The sequence below is a fragment of the Platalea leucorodia genome (genome assembly GCF_965183815.1).
Source record: "Platalea leucorodia genome assembly, chromosome: 4".
Taxonomy (NCBI): Eukaryota; Metazoa; Chordata; class Aves; order Pelecaniformes; family Threskiornithidae; genus Platalea; species Platalea leucorodia.
In genome coordinates, this window is record NC_138826.1 from 74898146 (window position 1) to 74921029 (window position 22884).

The 22884-nt window shown below is 38.7% G+C and overlaps 1 protein-coding gene across 2 annotated transcripts in view; it reads right to left on the bottom strand.

The window, feature by feature from the left end:
• NR1H4 (nuclear receptor subfamily 1 group H member 4) overlaps positions 1–21610 on the bottom strand; it is a gene marked incomplete at both ends in the record, with an annotated part of 34388 nt that extends 12778 nt beyond the window's left edge. Inside the window, 5 exons of one of the 2 annotated variants that reach the window (XM_082308408.1) lie at positions 1082–1180; positions 1697–1830; positions 5457–5597; positions 11168–11530; positions 21526–21610. In XM_082308408.1, coding sequence (XP_082164534.1) covers positions 1082–1180; positions 1697–1830; positions 5457–5597; positions 11168–11530; positions 21526–21610 — 822 coding nt within the window. Of the gene's footprint in view, positions 1–1081; positions 1181–1696; positions 1831–5444; positions 5598–11167; positions 11531–21525 lie in introns of both variants that reach the window. The other variant, XM_082308407.1, reaches the window with a different exon arrangement.
• Positions 21611–22884: the final 1274 nt, after the last annotated feature.

The following is a 22884-nucleotide window of genomic DNA, read 5'->3' on the forward strand; positions in this document are numbered from 1 at the left end:
GGTCTGGGCAGCCTGCTGTATGAGGATAGGCTGAGAGCTGCGCTTGTTCAGCCTTGAGAAAAGGAGGCTTAGAGGTGATCTCATCACCATGTCCCAGTACTTACAGGGGAGCTACAAAGAAGATGGAGACTCCCTTTTTACAAGGAGTCACATGGTGAGGACAAGGGGTAACGGGTACAAGTTACTCCCAGGGAGATTCCGATTGGACACGAGAGGTAAATTTTTCACAATGAGAACAGTCATTGGAATAATCTCCCCAGGGAAGTGGTTGACTCCGCTCCGCTGAACATGTTTAAGACTCAGGTGGACATGGTGCTGGGCCATCTCGTCTAGATTGTGCTAGAAAGGTTGGACCAGATGATCCCTGAGGTCCCTTCCAACCTGGTATTCTATGATTCTATGATTCTATGATTAGTTTTCAAAGTTGATGACTTAGGAAATAATTTTCTACAGTTGTTTTGGTTTTGTTGTTTTTTTTTTTTTAAGACTGAACATGACAGTTTTGTAAAAAAAAATTTGTATCTCTTTTAAACTCTTTTTTCCTCTTCTCCCTGTTTCCCAACCTTTTTCCATCCTACCATGAAAACTGGGAACTCTTAGAGGGAAAATGGAATTTCTAGAAGGTAGAGAGGAAAAGGGAAGAAGAGGGGATGAAACAAAAATCCAAACCTGGAAAATGTTGGGAATTGGGGTTCCAAAAAATGAAATATTTTCAAGAATCCAGGCTGGTATCTTTATAGAAAGGAAGCTTGACTGCAAGTCAAACTCAAATCACTGCCTATACTGACAATGCAAAAAACAAAGCTCCAATAAGCAAAGGTTAGATTTGAGCATAAAAGTGTATTTCCAGAGTTGAAAGCTTTTTCTTGGCATTTAAGTTTGATAAACAAAGATGTGGTCTAACTGTTGACTGAATGGGAGAGATTCTGCCCCCCTTGCAGCATGTTTTAACTGTAAGCTTTTACCCATAGTTTGCTCTACTACTTACTACACCTAATTATGCTGAGTACAAATATTTTTTGCTGTGTAATCCTCAGCTTTGTCATCCGCATCTCAAAAATGAATTCATCAATGTACTTACTAGCTTTTTTGACACCTCCTGTGGTATTTGTTGTTTACTGTATGAATCCATGATGTAATCAAGAAGGTTCTGCTGTTCTGGGGTAAATTCTACTTTCTCCTATACTGGCAAAAAAAAAAGCCCATCATGAAATGCAGTCATAGAAATGATCTAGCATGTCTTGCTTTAGGCAAAAGCTATATATCTATTTCTCATACTTGGAGATCAAGCAGACAAGAGGTTTGCTTGTCACTGAGATTTCTATAGTAATGTACAGAAGAGAGGTGTATAATGCTTCTAAACTGCGTGAGTTTGTGTGGTTTATTAGTAGAAATAAGGAAATGTTTAGCAAATAACTAGGTATGCTCAAACTTTAATATCACACCTCACAGTATGTGATATATACCTGACATATGTATCACAGAATATGGATTTTATGGATGCTTTACTGAGTTTTGACTAAAAATATCAGAACTGCTTCTATACTCAAGGTGTTTTCTTGACTTGATGGGAGATGGAGTTTTAATTAATACAGACAGCTCCAGAGAGATTGCAAGTACTCTATATTCACTGTACTAGCCACATTTATCTCAAACATCACCACTACGGTACAAACTATTACAAGAATTTTCTTACCCTGTATATTTTAGTTGTAGATGTCACTTGTTTCATGTCATGGCCCTCGTTATCTTCATTGACTGTCTGATCTGGGGGCTGTTTCACATTTTTCCGTAGCCTTTTTGACTTGCATTGTATTTCTGTTAACAGACCTAGAACATATAATGCAGCAGATAGCAATTGGATTTACATATGCCTCAGACACTCAATACGTACATAAACATGCACATGAATGCCCTTTACACTAACAAACCCACTTACCTGTGCAGGTCATTTCCTGAACATCATATCTTTGGATGTGAGTCTAATGAGACATACTAAGCACACACTGAGTAGTCTAGCCCAGAAGGAGCCCATCTGCAGAGCAAAACGGTTCTGGTGACCCAGCATCCACACAGTGTGCATGTCAGGAGTCTTGCTTTGGACCAGCTCTAATCTGGTCTTGCAGACAGAAGACCCATTAGTGATGTGAGTGTGCTGGAGTGTGTCTTTGGTTTAGTTTCAGCCAAAAGAAAACCCCTTCATGTGCTCCAACACCTGAACCAGAGTGCAATAAATGGAGACAATTGGAAGACTGTCATCAAAAGCGTGCTCCTCATCCAATCCAAAACAGTAACAAAGGTACAGCTGTTCTTACACAAAGAACAGTGAATGTTTTCAATAATCTTTAAGCATTATTATGGCTGTAGTGCAGAATCTTCGCACAGAAAGCCCTCTCAGAAGAGAGGACTCCAGGGCTTTAGCCATTACAGTGTCACTATACAGACCAACAGCTGAAAACGTGGGCTCAGAAGTAACTCAGGCTGGCAAATGTACTTGAAAAATATATTTGTTTAAAATGTTACCTGGTTGGTCTTGCTATTTTGCATTTCATTATATTAGAGTACTGAACAAAGCCCTGGTTTTACTACAGAGGTTCACTTGCCCTAATGAAAGGATTTTTGCATTTGTGGTGTTATTTTTTTTTTTTTGTTCTAGACTACATTTCAGTACCTTGAACCAGGGAGCATCCTTGTGTGGATGTCATAAAAACTAGCAATTTGCTTGTGCTAACAAAAGAAAGAGACAATAGGTACCCTACACAACCCGTGGAAGACAGCCAGAAAGCACAAATGAAAAAGTAAACAGCTAAGTATTCATCTAAAAATAAACCTATCAGCACAGGACTTTCTTTCTTTCTTGCCTTTTTTTTTTTTTGTTGAGTTTCTTTCAAGTATCCTTCCCATTCTTCACCTTTGAAAATGCAGAGAAGGAAAAGAGGCACATTCAGTGAGTATATGATAGTGGAGGAAGATACCATGAAAACAGTGAATTTCGTTGTGAATGTTTTTAATTTCCTGTTTAAGCACTATATAAAATAACCTACCTGAACCGCTGAGAGAAGAGGAAATTTACATGATTAAAATAAGACCTGCAAATAATACCTTGAAAGGGGGGAATAGAAATGATGGAGATAATAATTGGTATTGAGCCATGTAATTTGTGCTGCCACACAGCATCGTAGATTTCTTTTTCTAAATTATTCAGTGCATCCTTTGGCGGTGTTAATGGGCTTGTACTGTTTTCCACCAGCTTAGAATCTGGTCTACTACCTTCCTAGGGAAAATTCAGTTTACATTTGCCTTAAGCAGTAAGACAGATTTTTCTCATGCTTCCTGTTACTGAGTAGTACCTTGACATCTTATTCTGGCTCCATTTAAGTTAGCTGGAAAATTCACGTGAAAGACAGGACTTTACTTTTTACCTCAGAGATAGCTAGGTTTCAATGGGTATTAAATGTGTATTACCTTCCAGGAAGAGTGGCAGAACCTAGGTCTTCCGTAGGTAGACATTTCACCCAAGAAACTTTCAGTTTCTATCAAAACCACAGCAAATGACTGAAATTCATGGTCAGTAATTTTGATCTGTCTGTGATTTATGTATAAAGGGCAGGATTAAGATTGTTGAGTAGCCGTGCCATAAATGTTTATAAGACTTTCCATCCTTGTTCAGAGGGAAAAAGAATCCATAGAGCTTGCAATTACAATCCTACAAAATGAGTAAGTGAAACAAAGTTCAAGGTAACCTCTTATTTCCTAGTCTTTTTTTTTCCAAATAAATGCTCTATGCTCCTAGAAGCTTTGTGTTTTACTGTCCTGGATTGCCTTGAACTAAAAGCAATTATACAGCACACTCCTACTTAAAAGCCATTAAATGGGACCTTGCCAAACGTCCTCATTGCAGTGCATTAGAGCATGGTTATGGTTAAGTCATGAGCAACACAAGATACCCAGTGTTTCCATTGCAGAGAGAGAGTCAGATGGCAGTGGCACTCGCTGGCTTTTATTTCACATATGCCAGTTTGTGAAAACGATAGGCCAGTTTAAAAGTTTCATGTGGGCCCAGTCAGTATTATTTACGCTGACCTATTTTTTTCGATGGTGGGTTGTTTTTCTGTCGTACTGAGTCACTCAGGCTATTTTGAGCTCTTAAAATTTTGGAACAATGGATCTGGGATCAGCACCACAGGGGAGTTATTTTCCCCTGGCACTTAGGGACACATGGAGTGCTGTCATCAAGTGGTGGTGTCTGCCTATATATTTACATACTGCACGAGAATATGTCGTATCTCAGGATCTTTGTAGCCTGTTCAATTTGCAGAATGAAAGATTAATTACATTATGCTGGCAATGCATTCCAAATATTGATGGAGCTTATTGTTTCTCACAAAACCAACAGTTAATATAGCATCTTCTGATCAGATTGAGGGATAGAAGTATATTAAAAATTCCAAGTAGATTAATTTCCTGTATGAACCTAAATTGGTTTCACACATACGTGTATGCTAAAATGATTGGAACCATCAAGAAAAATAAATTGTAGCCCTGTTCATGGAAGGCAGAAGAGCAGATGTTTACAGACAGATGTTTACAGGAGCAAGCTTGCAAAAATAATTGATTGGCCAACATTTTACTCAAAATGGAATTTTAAACATGTTTTAAAGTTGCACTCCAATATCCCTGTTGTTCTAAGTTATCCAATGTGAAGTTCAATGAAGTTTATAAGCTGTCAGTCTGAACAGTGTATTCGCTTTAATATGAAACATTATTAAAGTCCATCAGCTTCATTTCTGGAGACGGTTCTACCTATGTGCCTATATGCAAAGCAGGAAAATCTAAGCACCATGAGAAAAGCTAATGAGACTATAAAAAAGGGCTAGCCCTCAGCAGGCGTTGCCTGATTGCTGGGTGAGGTCTGGGAACATAGACTTGGCAAGTCCACAGACACTTCCTGCTAGCGGCAGTCCTCCTCTTTTCTTGAAAATGTCATTGTTTGAATGCAAAAATTTGGACTTGGCTAGCAAGAACTTGACAGGGAGAGCCCCAAAAAGAGTAGCAAAAGGAAGCGCCAGGGCTTTCCTGCTCTGGCTTCCACAACACTGCAAACGCCTCACTCCTGGGGAGTCTCTCATAGATTTGCTTCCCCCAACTGCTTTTTCTTCCTACTCAAGCAGACTAATGGCTGTCACCTAGTGCAGGACAGCCCCTCCTTCACAATTTGCTGAGCTCTTATACCCTTGTGTCCCTGACCACCAACTAAAACCTGTTGCTTATAAGTGCATTTGCCTTTTTCAACAGGATTTGATGCACAGAAACAGCATCATCTTTAATGTGCCTTCCACCTGCCAGGTGACATCTTTTATAGCTTTATCATTAAAACCAGCCCAATTAAACAAATACAGTATTTGATGCGTTCTCTGCACACTCTGACTGTATGATGCAAATACCTGTATACATACATTCAGCCAACATGCCCATTTGCTTGCATTTCCTTAGGCGGCACTCCTGGCATTTTCTCCTCATGTACATGTCCATCTCGCAGTTGCCTCCATTTTTACACTTGTATACCGCGTTTTTTGTGATGCTTCTTCTGAAGAACCCTGCGCAACACAGCAGTGACATAGATAAAAGAAAACACTCAAAGAAGCAAAGTAGTCAAGTTGAGGAGCACCTCCGTCTCCATTGGGTTTTCTGAATAACACATGTTCTGCTGCACTGTGAGTTTCTTTCAGTGCCTGGATGACTATATTCTTGATATTTGTACTGAGAATAGTATTCAAGTAATATAATTTAATAAATCAACATGATAAATCATGTGCCCAAACATTAGACAGTAGCCCAAAGTAAGGTCCTGGAACTGTGAATGTTGGGAAAATTCAGACCCATATCTGAAACCTGCCAGGAGCAGGTTGAGCACCAGCACTAGAACTGTAGGCTGATACCATCCAAATAGCCAGTGAAAAAAATATGTCTGTTAAGTCTCTTGAGGTACAGGATTCACAGAAAGAGAGTTGAGTAACTCGTCACAGTTCCCTCAGCTCCTGGGAGCTGCAGAAGCTCCACGTACTGGACTGCTTGCCCACCCCCAAGTTTAATAAGGAAGCTGCATCGTATCTGCCTATTGTACATGTGGCCTCCTCTCCCATTTGTAGGATACTCCAGCCTCATTCACTAAATAATGGCCACCTAATGAGTTAAGCAGTCACCTAATTTCACCTGCACAGGCAGTTCTATTGGTATCATCACTGGATTCACTCCAAAGTATCACGGTGGTAACTGCAAACAGCAACTGATCCAAGAAATCGAGAGGACCTTTCCTCAGTCTATCTGAGTCTCCTGTTTGGCCGCTGCCTATCACACCTCTGAGAGCGGCACCGTAGGCAAAATGAGGAGTGCTCAAGATATGAAATGTAATTGAATAAAAAAGTCATCACAAATCAACAGAGTCTTTGCTGCCAATCAAGAGCTGAATGTTTCCTGAATTTTTACTGTGACTCACTGTGCCGTCACAATCTCTTTACATTGTCCTTCATATGGCAGAGACTATTTAGCATCAACTACAGAGGGAATTAAGTCTCTCTAGCATAGGAGGGAAGCTCAGTTCTCCTCCCCATCTGAAGGCAGGTTTCTCAAATAGATTCTTGGGAGCTTCCTCTGGCGTATCACTGATTTACAGTGTACTTCAAACTAGAGCTCTGTGTAAATTTACATTAACCAGAGCTATTCACAAACCTTTTGCTTTCTCATTGCCACTGGCCGGCACAATAAAAACACCATTGTTTTCCAGTGTGGCACTTTGATGCACTGAGAGAGGCACCAGATAAGACCCAGTCTCCCATACTCAAATCATAGGGAAAATTCAGATGTGAATCTGAATTGTTGTCCATTGCAGGATTTATCTGTGTGTTTTCAGAATGCATTGAGCTAAGATACCATCCCACTGAATCTAGGCAAGAAAACAGATGATGTGATGATTTTTCCATTGTCAGATGACAATTTCTCAACTTCAGCCCATGTTTTTATAATTGCATAATCTCTTCCAAGCACCAGTGTGTAGCTACCAGTAAAACAATTCCACTATCTGGTCACAAAAAATCTGACATTTCTCTGAATCTGCTGTATTTTCTGCTTGAAATCTCTTCCATGCTGTCTGTTTTACTGGCTTCTTTTCAGATAAATACACTTGACTGACATCAGTCTCTTTTGAAATGCAGATTGCTTAGAACCTCCAGCAGCCCCAGGCATTATTTTTATTCATCATTCACGTGGTGTTTAATACATTACCATTTACTGGGAAGGGAGAAAAAGGCCTGGATTTAAGCTGTTGGTTCTCAGTGTCAGTTAAAGGCAACTGCATCTGCTTTACATAATTTATAAATTTTATTTGTTTAATTTAAATCCTGTAATTCATGACATTAATTAGTAGTAAATGTTGAAAAGTTCTGCACAAGTATTTATGACATTCTAACTGTGATTGATGACTTTATCGCTCACTCTGTCCACAAAATGTGTGTTTGTTTTTTTCATGGAAGAGCAAATAAAAAGAACTTTAGTAAATGAATTTTTTAGAAGTTTGTAAGAATGTGAAAGACAAACACAAAACTAGGGATGCAAAAAGGTAGGAGCCGATAAAATTCAAGCAGTCAAATATTTTCTCTTGAAAACAAAGTTTTTCAAAAAATGAATGATGTGAAATGAAAAGTGAAATATCTTTTGGCAAAAAGTAGTTTTAACCCTACTCTCACTTCAGTTTTATCATGAAGTGACTCTTGAATCATTGTCTTCTTGAACAGACTTCTTCATAATTAATTTTGAAATTAGCTTTTTGGTATGAATGGAATTTCTCTATATATTATTCACTAATAATTCAAAATTAACTTAAACTGCCCGAAATATTTTATGTGTGACCTTCTATAACAGGAGGAGTTTAACAAAAATTCAGAGGTAATTCAGAAACGTTATCTGTTAAACCAGTGATGGGGCAGCCCCAAAAGCTGAAGGTTTTTCTGGCACAGTCTAACTTTTATCTGATCTTGCCAAATTACAAAAAGCTCATGTTGGCTGGAAATGTTGAATTTGCTTTGTTCTCTTAGCTGGTCATGAATATGATTAATTATGGCTAGAGCTGATCCAGTGCTACTGATGCTGATTTTTCTTATGGAAATTATGAACGCTGAATGAGGACAGCTGTTAAAAGTGTAGATGAAAGCTTTGTAAATATCTGCGTTTGCCATCCTGATGGCCAACTGCTTTGGGTTTTTCAATTTAAAAGTTTTTGAAGTTCATAATTGCTAGCAAAGCACTTGCTCTGCTCTGTCGAGCCATGCCACAGTGTTCGTTCCCCCCATGCCCACGTGGTGGGTGTTAGCGCGAGGAGAAGATTAAAGCGGGACTCTTATTTGCAGGAGGTATTCTCAGTCTGGCTTGACGTGACATCAAGGATTATCAGTAGTGGTTTGAAGACTGCAGAAACTCATACCGCCAGCCTGTGCAGAGGGAGTTCACAACTAGCTTTTCTCTCAGCAGAACTTATTCTGTGGCTTTATCAAACAAGCGTGATACACCTGAAAATGTCCCTTAAAAAGCAGTATCACTATACAGACGAAGGCTATACCAAAAATCTTTGATGTCTTTCTGCAAAGGTTGTCTCAGAAATGACATCTACAACAGCAGGCTTTAAAGCATTGCATATTGGTCGCTACACTGTAGCAATGCCTGTGAACTGCCTCATCCTTTATGGACCACAACTGTGATGCTATTATGGTTAATCAAGGCAGCATTTTCTAAAGTGATATATTAAAGGTGAGAGAAACCTCAAGGAAGCTTTTTCTTTTTTATTATAGTACCACAGGCAAATGTTGTATGAGAGCAAATGTTCTGTTTATTCTGCTTTTGCATAATACGTAAACTATTAATGAAATCATTCATACTTATTTGTTAATGGATGGTAATGTATTAAAAAATATATAGAAGTGTATACTGCTGCCCATATCTTTAGAGTAATATTCTCATGAGGGATGACAAATAAGATCTTAATCTTTGTTCCTTCTGCCCAAGAAAGAAAAACAAAAAGAATGGAAGATGTTGCTGAATGCATTACCCAAGAAAGAAATGAAAAAAAAAAAAAAAAAAAAAAATTAACATATTCATCACAGCGGATTGAATCCCATGAAAATATGCGCAAAGCCTCCCCCTTTGAATAAGAATGTCCACAGCATCAATGGAGCAGGGGTGCTGCAAGGTGAGCACTAGTCCTGCAGAAAGGGATCTGCATATTACTTTGGACACACACTGAGCACGAATTAACAGTCCTGTCGCCAAAAAGAAGCACTAATCTCATACTTGGATATGAGATACGTGAGGTAGTTCTTCTGCTGCATTGATAAGAGCACAACAGAAGTACTGAGCCCAGTTTTGGTCACCGTGCTTTGAGGGTAATGTATACCTATGTGAAAAATTCCACAGATACACAAGAATGATCAGAGGCCTAGAAAACATAGTATGCTCTTCACCTTGTCAAACAGAATTACTGTCCTCAGCACATCTTTTTACTGAATCACCTGGTACTTTAATCACCTCTAAAGTTTACTGTAGAAACAGAATGCATTATCTTTAAATCAACTTTTACTATGTTTGATCACGAGTACTATTCTTTGTAATTGATGTTGCAGTCATGAAACAGAGTGAAAACATAAAATACATTATCCCAATAAAGCAGTAAAATTATGGTTACATAGAGTGATTCAAACTGAATCAGTAGAGAGATGAATGTATATTTCCTTTCACCATGGGTTTTAGTCTGAGTATTTACCTGGTGGTTTTAATCTCTGTCCTAGAAACATTCTTTACAAATTCCATAGTTTTTAATTTTAAGTCTTTGAAAAATTACTAAGACGTTTAATAATGAAGTTAATAAACAGCAGGAATAGCTTACTAACAGAGTAAATATATAATTACTTGAATCTTCACATTAAAATTGAGTTTAATCTGGTTTATAATGACTGCATTCATATGAGTTAATTCATACTTTTTGACTTTGAGACTATTCACACAGACAGCAGAAAGAAACAAATCTCTTATTTATTGGAATTATTGAGGTAAATTATATGACCCTTGACTGTATTCATGTTTAGAGTGGTTGACCAGTGTGGTTTGTTTTGCCCTCAGAAATGAATTTGTAATAGATAAAGCAAAACCCCCAAATTACTTCAAATTCCACTTTCAGTGACAGTGGGCTCCACATTAAGATATTTTAGTGCTTCAGTAATGTCCATGCTTTAGCCTTTATCCATAGAACAGAAATGATAATGAAATATTTATTCACAGAATAGAATGAAAAACTGGGGCATTATTTTTCTTTCTATAATGTACCTCAGCCCTGTGACAAAGTAACCATCTTTAGGTATAATAGTTATTTCATCAGCATAACCTTTTTGTTCCTCTCTGCTAAAATATCTGGTCATCATGTTTCTAATAATGCCAATGATTTTCTATATCCCATTTATCCTGACACCAGCTTGTGAATACTGTTCTCCTAAGAACCAAGATATTTATCCTACAGATACCACCTGTTTCCTGAAGAAGCTCCCTCCCTAGGAATAGGGGCTATCCCTAGAAGCAAGTTTAGAATTAGAAATCCTTTCCTTTCACAAACTTGAAGGCAACCACCATATCCTTTGGGAGCTGAGAGAAAGAAGTTCTGTGGGAACAGTCTGCAGGTAGGAGCTGACAGCTTTCACGTCCTTTCAATGTGCACTACAGGAGGCATTTGGGCTGGGTTTGCAGCTGATTTCTAGGGCAGCCTAGCACTAAACTCCCAGGGGCCTCCATGGGTTGGTTCCTTCCACAGGCACAGATCAGCATCAACAACTGCCAAGACAGCGGAGCCAGGCTGCCAGGCCCCCACATGGAAACTGTTCTTCAGTTTACCAAGAGCTATGGAAGGTTTAAGAGCCATAGGTTAGCCACCCGTGCTCTATATTCACAGGCCAATGGTGGAAGACACTGCCAATCTGTCTTGGGAAAATACAGAATAGCGTACACCAGATACAAACTTAAATCTCTAAAATGATTAATGATTCAGAGAAAATGAACAAGAAAGAAAAAATAAAAATTCAGAAACTGCTGTGCTTATTAGCCGAATTGTATTCTGTAATTGATTTCATCCTACCTTTGCATCCTTCACAAGTAAGAGCATTGTAGTGGTACCCAGAGGCTTTGTCACCACAGACCACACAGAGCTCTTCTCCTTTCACTCTTCCCGTGGAGTGACCCAGTCTAGGCTTTTTGGCTGCAGGGATATCCGTTATCTCTGTCTCCCTTGTGAAAAACGTCTCTGAGGGTATTCTCCTGAGCTCGTACATCCCGGGGGAATACCATTCTTCATGCTGTGGAGGGTAGAAGCCTAGGTTGGAGTAATAAGGCGGCGATGAAATCTGAGGCTGAACTTGGGGAAATGGCACACTGTTGTACTGTGTGTAAGGTGACACATCTACCTCTTGCACTGGAGAACTCATTGGCTCTGAAAGGACACCTGGAAAATAATAATGCAAAAACAATTTCTATTACTAGTATGAAACTGCAGTTGTCAGAGAAGTTTCCACTTCCAGACATCCATCTCAAAAACAAGACATAATCATAAAGATTGCATTATCTGAGCTTAGATTTGCTGTGGTCCTGGTCCTACACAAATACATTGCAAGATACTTTAAAAGTAACTTAGTCATTCTCAGCCACTCCTTTATTATTGGTGGAAATGTCTGGCACTGGCACGTACATAAAAAAAATCTTGAAACATACCATGCAGCTAATTGTATAAATGTTCAGTTTACAAGAAAGAGCAATCCACACCACAGAGAAGCTAGCAATCCGAATTAGGTCCCCCAGCGGGATAAAAGAAATCCAAACAAAAGCCAAAAATCTGATGGCACTGGTGAAAGTTAGATCAAGACTCAAACATCCTGTTAATTTCTGTTTAATGCTGAATGAATATGTCATGATAGGGAAAAATTGCACCAAGGAAAGACAACAAGAGTGAGGCTTAATTAGAAGACTATGAAATACACCTTTTAGAAGAGCCTGAAAGGGAAAAGTGGGGTTACCGTGAAGGAGCAGGCAAGATATTCCCTAATATAAGTGGTGAAATGCAACCTTCTTGCCATCCAGCCTCCAGCGGCCACCCAGCCAGCCTCTGCAGCCTGGTCCCCAGCCCCTACAAGCCTGTGACACTCACTGCAGTTGGGTGGTTCTCATGTGAAGCACCTCTGAGCCAACAACAAACCTGGCAGTGGTACAAGGAACGGCAACCTTTCCTGTTGGGATTGACACAGTATCTGGAGGCTACCTTAACTTTGCCCAATGCCAGGTTTAAAAAAGCAAACAACTTAAGTCTCTTTTTTTCTATACTACAAGTACAACAACATCTAGCAGTCTTTGGATGGTGCAATTAAAATCAAGCCCATGTCAACCAGCTGAAAAGAGTAATTTAGAAGTTATTTGCAAACTATTTCATATTTTCTGTTGGAGAAAGCCACATCTTGCTGTTTCACGAAAACAGTGACACAATTCCTTCATTAGTTCCAAGAAGAGAATCTGAGAAAAATAGTGCATATTTCCAGGAAGATGCTGAGTCCCACTTTTATTGGAGTCAACAGCAGTATTTACAAGGAAATCATAGATTAATGTTCATTGGTGACCATTACTTAACAGTGCTTCAGAAGCACTCCAAAAACATTTTTGCTGACATAAAATCGGTTCCCTGGCAAGTCTCCTTCACTTCTGAGGAATGAGAAGCAAGGAAGAAATGCTAACAGTTAAGAAGAGGGAACATCTGTAATGAAAACAAAGAATAAAAATCTTTCTTCCCTCTTCTTTGTCTCACTTCAGTTAGTGCCAGAAACTAACTTTTCGTTTCACCTACTTTTTCACTTTCAAGGTCTCATGCTCTTGCTCTGCAGCCTTCTCCCCTTCCTACTTTACTACTTTACCATGCTGCAGGAGCCATACAAGTGTTTTGGATTTATGTGATTGCTGTATTGTCCACAGTGCATCTTGCCAATAGCAAATGTTGAGGTCCCAGTTCAAGAATAAGCAGCAAGATGTACATCTGGAAAAATGTGACACAAAACCAAATGAGAATAATGGTGCCATTTACTATTAATGATTACTTTAATTATGGTTGCATTTAGTTGCTCCAGAAGAAGCCAAGGCCCTGAGTACTACACTAGGAGAAGCAGAATAGCAGAAGGCACTCCCCAAACCCAAGTTTATGCCCTTTAAATAAAGAGCATAGACATACAGAGATCTGAGACAGTATACAGGTATCTGGGGACTCTATGGAAGAGCCTGGAGGTGAAGTTACAGCTTCATGCCTCAAATGCAAACTGTCACTGATACCTGCCAGCTGCAGAGCTGACAAAACCTGTAAGGGTGAGGACAGCAATGATTTCATGCTGACCTTTATTGTTCAATATAGGTTTAATGAGTGGGTGGTCTTTGTTTAATTATATTTGCCATTTGTTGAGTCTGCTGTTCATTAAGACTGGTCAAGGTACTTCAGATACAAAAACTAGTGTTAATTGTGAGATACACGATCATTATACAAATCATTCAGTCTCTTTTTGGAAAGGAATCTGTTCGCCATGGAGACCTAAATTGTCATTTGCTAGTTAACAATTACTTAGATGATTGAGTTTGCTAAAGGAAAGTGGGATGATCCCAAAATGAGAAGGAAGAAACTGTTGATTTTTAATTTTATGTCATCCACAGGAAATTCCACAAAAGCTCTATACCAGCCTCCTGAACTGCTTGGGCCTCTGAAAGAGCAAGAAGAGAAGGCAACACTCCTTCCACAGCAAAAAAATAATCTCAGGGCTTGTTAAAAAAATTCCGGACTGCTAAAGAATTGCTGCACATGCTGAGACAATATTGGGTGTTTAAACCACTGTAGATTCATTTAGATTACAGATATGTTTAGAAAAATCTTAACAATCATTAATTCTACTCTACTTCTGGAGGAAACAAAAAAATCTGAGTCTTAATGTATAAAGTTAAATACAGGGGAAAAACCCAACCAGCCTGTATCTCCTCCTTTTTTCTTCTGTGTCAGGCACATGTTATACAATTCAGCTGAATTGAGTCCATGCTCAGAGCAATGGAAAGGAAGAGGGAGAACAGGCAGGGTGGAAAGAGACTGAGAGAACATGGTCTTGTTTTATGTAAAACTAGTTTACAGCTAAAACTCTGGGAAGTGCTCGGATACTACAGTTATGAAGACCAGACTGATTTTTAGAGATAATTAGGTTGTAACTATGTAGGTTTTCCCACTTTAGCTTAAAGGTGGGGGTTTTTTCCTTTTTTTTTTTTTTTTAAGTAGACCTGTTTGAAGGGCTTGGTGAGTATCTGTATTTCATCCTTAGATATCAGCCAACTTGGGCTGACTCAGTGAGACACCATTCTCTATCCAGATCAGATCAAAAACAGTTGTCAATTTTTTTTTTTTCCCACAAAATTGACAATAAGTCTAGAATTAAACATTGCAAGAAATAGTTTGCTCCAAAGCATTAGTGATCTAAAATAATTCCTAAAAATAATTGTTTAAAACTGTTTAGGTGTTCCATAAAGATGATTTCAAAATGAAACTCTTTCAGTTTTTTTGTTGAAATGTCCTTTTACTTGGAAATATTATTTTAAAAAATTGAAACAAGTGGTGAGGTTGATATAGAAACTAGATGCCTTGAAATTAGTGGGACAAAGTATTTCTATGACCTGATCCAAAAAACATGGTCTGAGCTGTGTTCCTCAGCCCTCTGCATGCACGAGGCTTCCAACAAAAGCTGAAGGGGTTCTGCTTTCAGACACATACGGCGTGCTGCTCTGTTCTGTGTGATATTTGAAAACCACGCTGATTTTTTGGAATTATGCTTTGCAAAGTACATGAGAGTCTAGAACAAATCGTTTCTTATCACAAAAGAAAACTAATCTTATCTTGCCAACCGGAATGTACATATGCTTTTATGCAGATATTTGCAGAAGTCTGAGATAGGCTGGTCTCCTGCCACTGAAAGGCATGAGCCAGCCCACTGAAATTGCTGGAGTTGCAGTAGTATAAAGCAGTGAAAGTGAAATCAGAAACAAGCTCACTGGAATACAGCAATATTTGATGTTTGTGTCGCCTTAACTATTTTGAAACATTTATCTGTTTTTCCTTTTGGAAACATACTTTTTACATCTTTAAAGAAAAACTACTTAAGCACACACAAATGTGATGTTACTTCCAGCTGTAGATCTTTTAGATTATGTTTTGCAAATTTTACGGAAATCTGGAAAGCTTACCAATATCAAAGTGAAACCTTCACATGCATATGGTCATCATTTTAACGAATATTTTTCCACAATACCACTTGCAACTGAAACTCATTGGAGAGTTTTGCTTTTGTTCCTTTAAATTTTACACAGAATATTTTACATAAGACTTGAAAAAATATTTGACATAGGCTTAACTGCTTGTAGAATGAGAGGGAATTTTCTTTGCAGGAATTAAAGAAAGCATTTTCAATTTGTGGAATTATATTGAGGTTACGTGCATATCAAAGAATAACATGGGTTTTTTTCAGAATATTACAGAAATTACAATGAGATCACGTTTCAATGTAAAAGTTATTGTTCCATTAGTATAAAGCTAATTAAAGGGAAAAGAATTCTAAGCAGGTTTAAAATATGAACCTCCGGCTCTCCATAGGATATTCATGAAGGAACTTAAAAATATAAGAACAAAATTCAGGATTAAGTAATTTGGAAATCGTAACATAACCATTAATGAAGTCCTGATTTAACTCTAAACAAATTATTTGTAGATCTTTAAAGATCATTTGGTTTAAGCAACCTTCTAGCATCCTAAAGTTTCAAGGAAGAATACAAGATCAGATGACAAACATGTCCAAGCAAGAACACGACAATATCCTACCTTAGGCTGTCTTCGGTCTGACCATTTCTTGAAGACAAATACTCTCCTTAAGGTACTCAGTCCTCCTTTCCCTCTTTTTTTCTTTTTTCCCCTAAAGACTATGTATAAATAAAACTTCTTAATTCTGCTTTGTCTGTATCCTGTTGACTTCTTTACTGTGAGAACTTTCTTTAAGACTAGCAAAGGAGTGACACAGGCCAGAGGTTATATAGTTTACTGATTAACTTCATTACAGCGAAACTTGTTTGTAAATGTCTGAAACAATAGCAATGTCCATTCCCAGTGTGGCTTTACCTGGATAAAATTTGGTTACCATTCAAGGGGATGCCTCCAAGTAGCCTAGCCATTGTAATTTTGCACCTATTGCAGTTTATTTACAACAAAAAGTGTATCAATAAGTATATAGTAATGTCAGGTGATTCTGTGCAGTAAATTTACCAGTTCAATATCACAAGAAGCAGGTTTTAGCTGACTGGATTAACACATGTTTTTTAAGCACAGAAATGTTGTATTCTCAAAAAAAGGCCAAAGTGCTCAGGCCACAGCAGATACACCTGTATGACAAGAAAAAAGAGTGCCAGAGAGATGTCCTTGCCCCAGGGCCAAAGGTCAAGGATCAATTCTCATCTGTGTAGCTTAGGAGTAACTCTAACTCTCTCTAGAGTGGGCAGGATGCATCTACACTATGTAGCCTTTGATGCTGACCTTACTCTTCGGGCCCACGTAGCTTCCCTGTAGCTTTCAGATAGTATTGTTTAATGTATGTCATTTCACTTCAAAGCATCTGTAACATTGTGAGGGCTGTGTTGGATGCCACCACAGCAGTACTGGGGCAGCACGAAGTCAGAAGATTGTGTGGCATGCCTTGGTTTGATGGCAGCTAAGGTATGAAGGTACAGACCCCACTGATACAGCGTTAGAGGACAGTGTAGGGTAAAGGGAGCCAAACCTACTGCAGTCTTGTCTATGCTGCCTTTTTGGGAACAGTCCCTGGAGAAAGCCCACATCTTAAAGACACCTACTAAAGCAATCCAAAACAGAGCCCCTGAGCAAAATAAGAGTTGAGTAGTGTCAAGATGGACAGTCAAGGGTGCTGTGCCTCTTTCAGTCTTCAGCCTCTTTTGTTAAGCACTGTGGATGAGCCCACTAAGACCCAACATCAGATTTGTGACCAGAAGTATGTCTGAGGATCACACCTGAAGTAAATAGGCAGATAGTCAAGCCCCAGACTGCAAGATTCCCCTTATTTCATGGAACAGTCTCCTTTCCAGGCTAAGATCCACAAATGACTCACACATGCACAAAAGAAAGCATTGCACAAATGCATTTTGTTTTTGCCTTGCTCAGTGGTGCAACCTTCACCCTCAGAGCCCCGTTCATCTGCATTCCTTCTCATTACATTTTTTCCCTCAGATTGTTTGGTTTGGCTCTCTTCATAATTATTATGCATACACAATTTTCTGTTTTAATTTGTGTTGGTTTGTTCCCTTTTGATTTGGGGGTCTGTTACGGGCCTAATTATCTTCTCTGCAGGAATGAAGCCAGATGCTGCATCACCTGCCAGGTGCTGCTAAAGACAAGTAGTTATTTAACATCTCATGATCTTGAAGCTGTTTAATCAGTTTGGACACTTGATCCTACTACTTTTTTAAAAAAAAAAAAAAAAGCATAACGAGAACAAAACCAAATTTATCTAAAAGGAGTAAGCTCATCTTAGACACTGTTCTATGCCTATGACAATTTTCAATAGCATTTTGTTGTTCCTACATTGTCAAATAATTAAGACAACTTTAAATGTATTGCTTTCTTTCCCCCTTTGTCTAGGTTTCCTTTTTTGTTTATTCTTCCTTGTCCATTTCAATACAGCTTTTAAGGGTGCTCATTCACCCCAAAAAACTTTTCTCAGCTAGGAACATGTACAATGAGGGTGGCATTTCTTGTCTTGTTATATTTTGATGTCACATTACAAGAAAACATTGTCAAGCCATCAAAAAATACTTACAATAGGTCTTTATTCAAATTAAACATGTAATACTACTGACTTATCTTTCCAGATTCTTAGAAATAATTCCACCTCTGATAACTGAAGTTCCACACTTAATATCTTGCATATTAATAACTCCTATATAAGGTACTTTCACAGAAAATAAAATGGGGCTATTACTTTAAAGGCCTGCTACTTACTTATCATATAAATGACAGTTTGAGTCAAATGCTGTATATATTTCAGATGTCATAAAAATACATAAGCTTACCCTCCACATTTAAAATATGAAGGAGTCATTTTTGGTGTTTGAAAATTAGTTCAGTCCCTTGTAAAAAAGGGCAAGTGATAACCATTGGAAGAAATAAGGGAATGGAGATATGGGTATTTAACACATGTATTGGCCCTAAAATGAAAAACTTTCAAGGGCAATTGAAAGATGTTATCAAATACCTTTTTGCAACAGTCTTGCTGTTCCAGCTGAATTGCCTTATTGCCTTAGAGCAAGGCTTGTCAGCTTCAGCACAGTGCTCTGCTAATGCACCTCAGCATCTTCTAGGTCACAGGTTGTGTCCAGCCACTTTGGAGCAAAGCGGAGGAGCTCATATCAGTCTACGTCTATCGTGGTGGAAGTGCCCACAGGACAAATTCATGGCTCTAAAGTGAACTACAAAGCTCCCAAAGGTTTTAAAGGAGATCAAGATTTCAGTCCTAAATTACAGGGTTCAAAAATGAAGATTAGTAGGTGTGTCACTTGATTTTAGTTCAGGATATGAGGAAGAGTCTTCACACAGCTGGCCCGATTCAATTCAATGGGGCTTATGAAATAAAAACAGGGTTTGACTGAGGAAGAGAAATATCTTAACAGGACAGGTCCCGTGGAGACCCATGCACCTCTGGGATTTCTTGTCATCAAGAGTCCCTTTCCCTCACTGGGAAAACCAGAGCTGCAAGGAAGAAAAAGCTGATCTTGCATGCAGATGCTAATGAGGATACATTTTACTTATATGGTTTTGGCCACTTAAAAAAAAAGTTTTCTGTAAAGAAATCTAGGATGTTTCTAAATCACCTGAGTAGTGAGGTAGAAAAATAGAAGCAGTTTTCCAAGAAAACAGATTGGAAGGGTAGGACCCTGACTTCTTCTAGGTTAAAGATCCTTCCTTATTTGCATTTTGAGCCCCTTTTTGCAGGGACTCATAACTACAGAAGTGAAAAACTACAGTTAAAACACACTAACTCCAAAGACAAGGAGATAATTTACCTTAGACATATACTGTTAAAATAGCAACATACAATTTCCAACCACTGAAAGGTAAAAAACCTTGTTTTTCTTTAAGCTCTTATGAAACCTGCTGCAACTGGAAATCTTGAGGGTGAGTATGTAGAAGTGCCCTGGAATTACCATGGTGATGAGGCTCACAGCACAAGCAACTCATGATTGACAACATTTCTTTTGAGATACCTGGACCTGGTGCTAATGTTTGGAGATGCACTTAGATTTATTTTTGAAGGTCTAAGAACACTCTTCCCATAGACTGAGTGAAGCATAATGAAAAGATAATATATTTCCAAGGTTTTTTACAGAATGTGAGTATGCATCTTTGAAAAAGGAGACTGTTTTGTATAAAGGCTGATGTTTCTAAGCCAGCAGTTTCTCACTTGTATTACGTCAGAGCTGTAATGTGTGAGAAGTCCTGGAAGAAATGTATATTCTAAGGGTCATTTAAAAGAACAGCTTTCTTCCTGTTTCCTTGGTTCACAAGTCTCTACCTGCCAAAATTGAATGTCAAAAAATGCAAGTAGTTTACAGATATAAAATTGAGAGGTAAAACCATTTCCTACAAGCATCTTGAAGAGATGGAGTCATATTTTCACAATGTTCTCTGTGGACTCAGTTGCATATTATTTCTGATGCTTTTTTTCCAGCTATAAAAGCAAAAGACGCCAAATTTGTAAAGAATTCACTTCTGAGACTTGAGTGACATCCCACAAAACAAGACCAAGTGGCTGTACAAAACAGACATCAGCTTAAGTGAAACACAGCAGGATTGCCAAATCTCCTTCCCAATGGGACCCCTGATTCAACCCCTTAATACATTGTTTCTTTCTGTTACAGAAATGTCAGTTTGAATTAAATCTCCATTGTGCTAAGCTCTGTAACAGGAGACACAATCCCTCTTCCGATGACCTCACAATTTCTGAATAAGATTTCAGTGTGGAGGGAAAGTATTTTACATTAACATGCTTCCTTGTATTTTGAAGCTACCTGATCATTACTCTCTAAAAATAATGAAATAATTAGTGAAAAAGTAGACATCGGGGGAGAATCTTCTTGACAAAAATCTGAAGTAGTTCAATTATGCAGGACTTTTAAAGGGATGACTGAATATAAAATTTGGACCCTAGATTTGAACATCATCCTCCTCTTTGTATATCATGGCCTGACATTGGAATTAACAGGTAGCAAGGACATGGTTTAGCTATTTACATGTACTTTTTTAACAACTGCATAAATATTTCTCCCACCAAAACCCAACACATTTAGGGAAAAAAAATCAAACAAACAATAACACACAGTAATGCAATGGGGTTTGCTTATTATTAGTGACAGCGCTTTAGTTTAGCTGTATGGAGCCCAGACACTGGAAGTGATCTGATTTGGAGAGATGCTTCTGACTTCTAAGAGCTCTGCAGCAGGAGTGGTTCCGCATATTAGAGTCCCTCCATGCCCAAGCCACTGTTCTTGTTTCAGATAGATGAAACTGAAATGTTTTAAATTTTTCCAGCATCCAAAAAGACAGAATTCTGTTCTTATTTGGACTGGAAACTTCTAAAGTGTTGCAGCTTTCTGTTGGGGATCTGTGTTGTGTGTGAGGCCCTGAATGTATCATGTTACTCAACGAAGGTCCCCCTCTGCTGCCAAAAGAAAGGCTAAAAAAATGTATTATTCTTTTTTTTTTCCTTAGCAGTCCATATAACAGAAGACAGCTTCCTCATGCTTATAAAATATTGACCAAGAATTCTTCATTCATTAACAAACCCATGCCTTGAAAAATTCAGTGGAACTGTAGCAAGGAGAATTTTCCAGCCTGCATTATAAATTTTCTTGTGCATTGTAGTTAATAGCATAAGTTTTTAATGGTCTCAATAAGACAATGGTTTTAATTTGGTGAAATTACTTTCATAAATTTGCATAATATGACAATGCAAATACATTGCAGTATAATTTTATTACAAATTAACTGGAAATATATCTGCTCAGCTTGACTTAAATGATTCACATGAAGATAACATCCAGCCTACATACAAAGGTCTCTCTGTGCTGAATGATTTCAGGTATTAGAATGGTATTATAAAAACAACCTTAAAAGCTCTGCTATAAGCAGTGATGAAAGCAATACTGTGCAGGGTTACATTAACACCACAGGCCCATTATTTGTTATTCCTTCCATAGGTACTGAAGATTCAAGAGGGCTGGCACATGTCAATCACATGTCCTTGACTTGAGATCTCTGTGCATTTTCTTCTAGGTTTCTGAGTAAAAGATGGCTTTCTGTTTTAACCTAATTTGGTGACTTACCAAACAAATGAGGACCTTCAGCAAGAGAAAATCCATCAGCAGTGGCTAGCTGGTGATGTCCTATTAAATTCATTTCAGATCCCATTTGTTCTTCAGTTCAGGAGGAATTTGTTAACCAAGAAATAGGTTGAAAGGAGACCCTGAAAGATGTAAAGCAAAAAGAATATTTAAAAACAAGATAACTCATTTTTGTGTACCTATTGTAAGGCAGGATTCAGGAGGTTGTTTCAATATTTACTGTAATAAACATTGGCTTGAAGTTACAATATCTAATTCAGCCTTTAAATAAAATGCTGCATCTGGTTTGTTTGTTTTTTTCCTTGCTGTGGCATATTTTATTTGCCATCTTTCTGCTGTTCATTTAAAACTAATGACAGTTTATGCTCAGCCTTCACAGACTGAAGCACTGGCCTGACCTGCTGAGGGCATGCTGCCCAGCCCCCACTTCCAGGGAATACCCATTGCCTGCATTATTTTTTCATCACCCTTTCATCATTTCATTGTTTTGACTTACTGAAAAAGTGCAAGTTTATTGTTAGGACAGAAGAGTCCAAGCCAGGAAAGCTGAGTTTAATTTCCAGTGACTGACTCTTTACCTTGCCTTCAGTAATTACTGTCTGAACAAGAAAAAATGATGGCAAAAACAGAAAGCAAAGCCTTGGTCTAAGCTCTCCCACCTGCTCCCTTTGTGGTCTCAAGCAGCCGTACAACTCTCTCTTGGGACAGCTGGGAGATGCTTGTGCCTGCTCACTAGCATACTATCCTAGCGGGTCAGATAGAGCAGATTTCATCTCCTGAGGTTGTCAGTGGCACTGTACCCAGGTCTTCTCCTTCCCGCTCCCACCACTAGGCTATTTAATAAGAGGCAAGAGACCTGCCATTGCCTCCTACTCAAGCAGAGCCTATAGCTAGAGCGGCACCTCATCCAGGAGGAAGGCATGCAAGAGGCTCCCCTGCCCAGGTCTGGCTCATGTGGGTGGGATGGGGCACCTCAAGATTGCATTTGGGGCAGGACCATCAGCAACAGGAGAACATACAGCTCCAACAAGGAGATGTCTCAAGGGTTTATGCAGACACCAAGAGGATTCTGCATAAAGTTGACAGAAATCTGTTTTGCTTTGTTTTATAACCTTAATTCCTTATTCGGTGTTATTCCTATGGGACTGTCCCTGGGACTACTTTTCCCCTCACCAAACGTGTTTGAGAGTTATAGCCCAGTCTACTTCCCAGTGAGGGCTCAGCATGTTTCTTGAACAGAAGTGAAGTCATCTGACAACAACGTGAATGCAGCAGGAGCCCCCAGTGCTGAGCAGACTGGGAAGTAGCTTGTGAGTGCAGTAAGCACACTGTGTAATTATA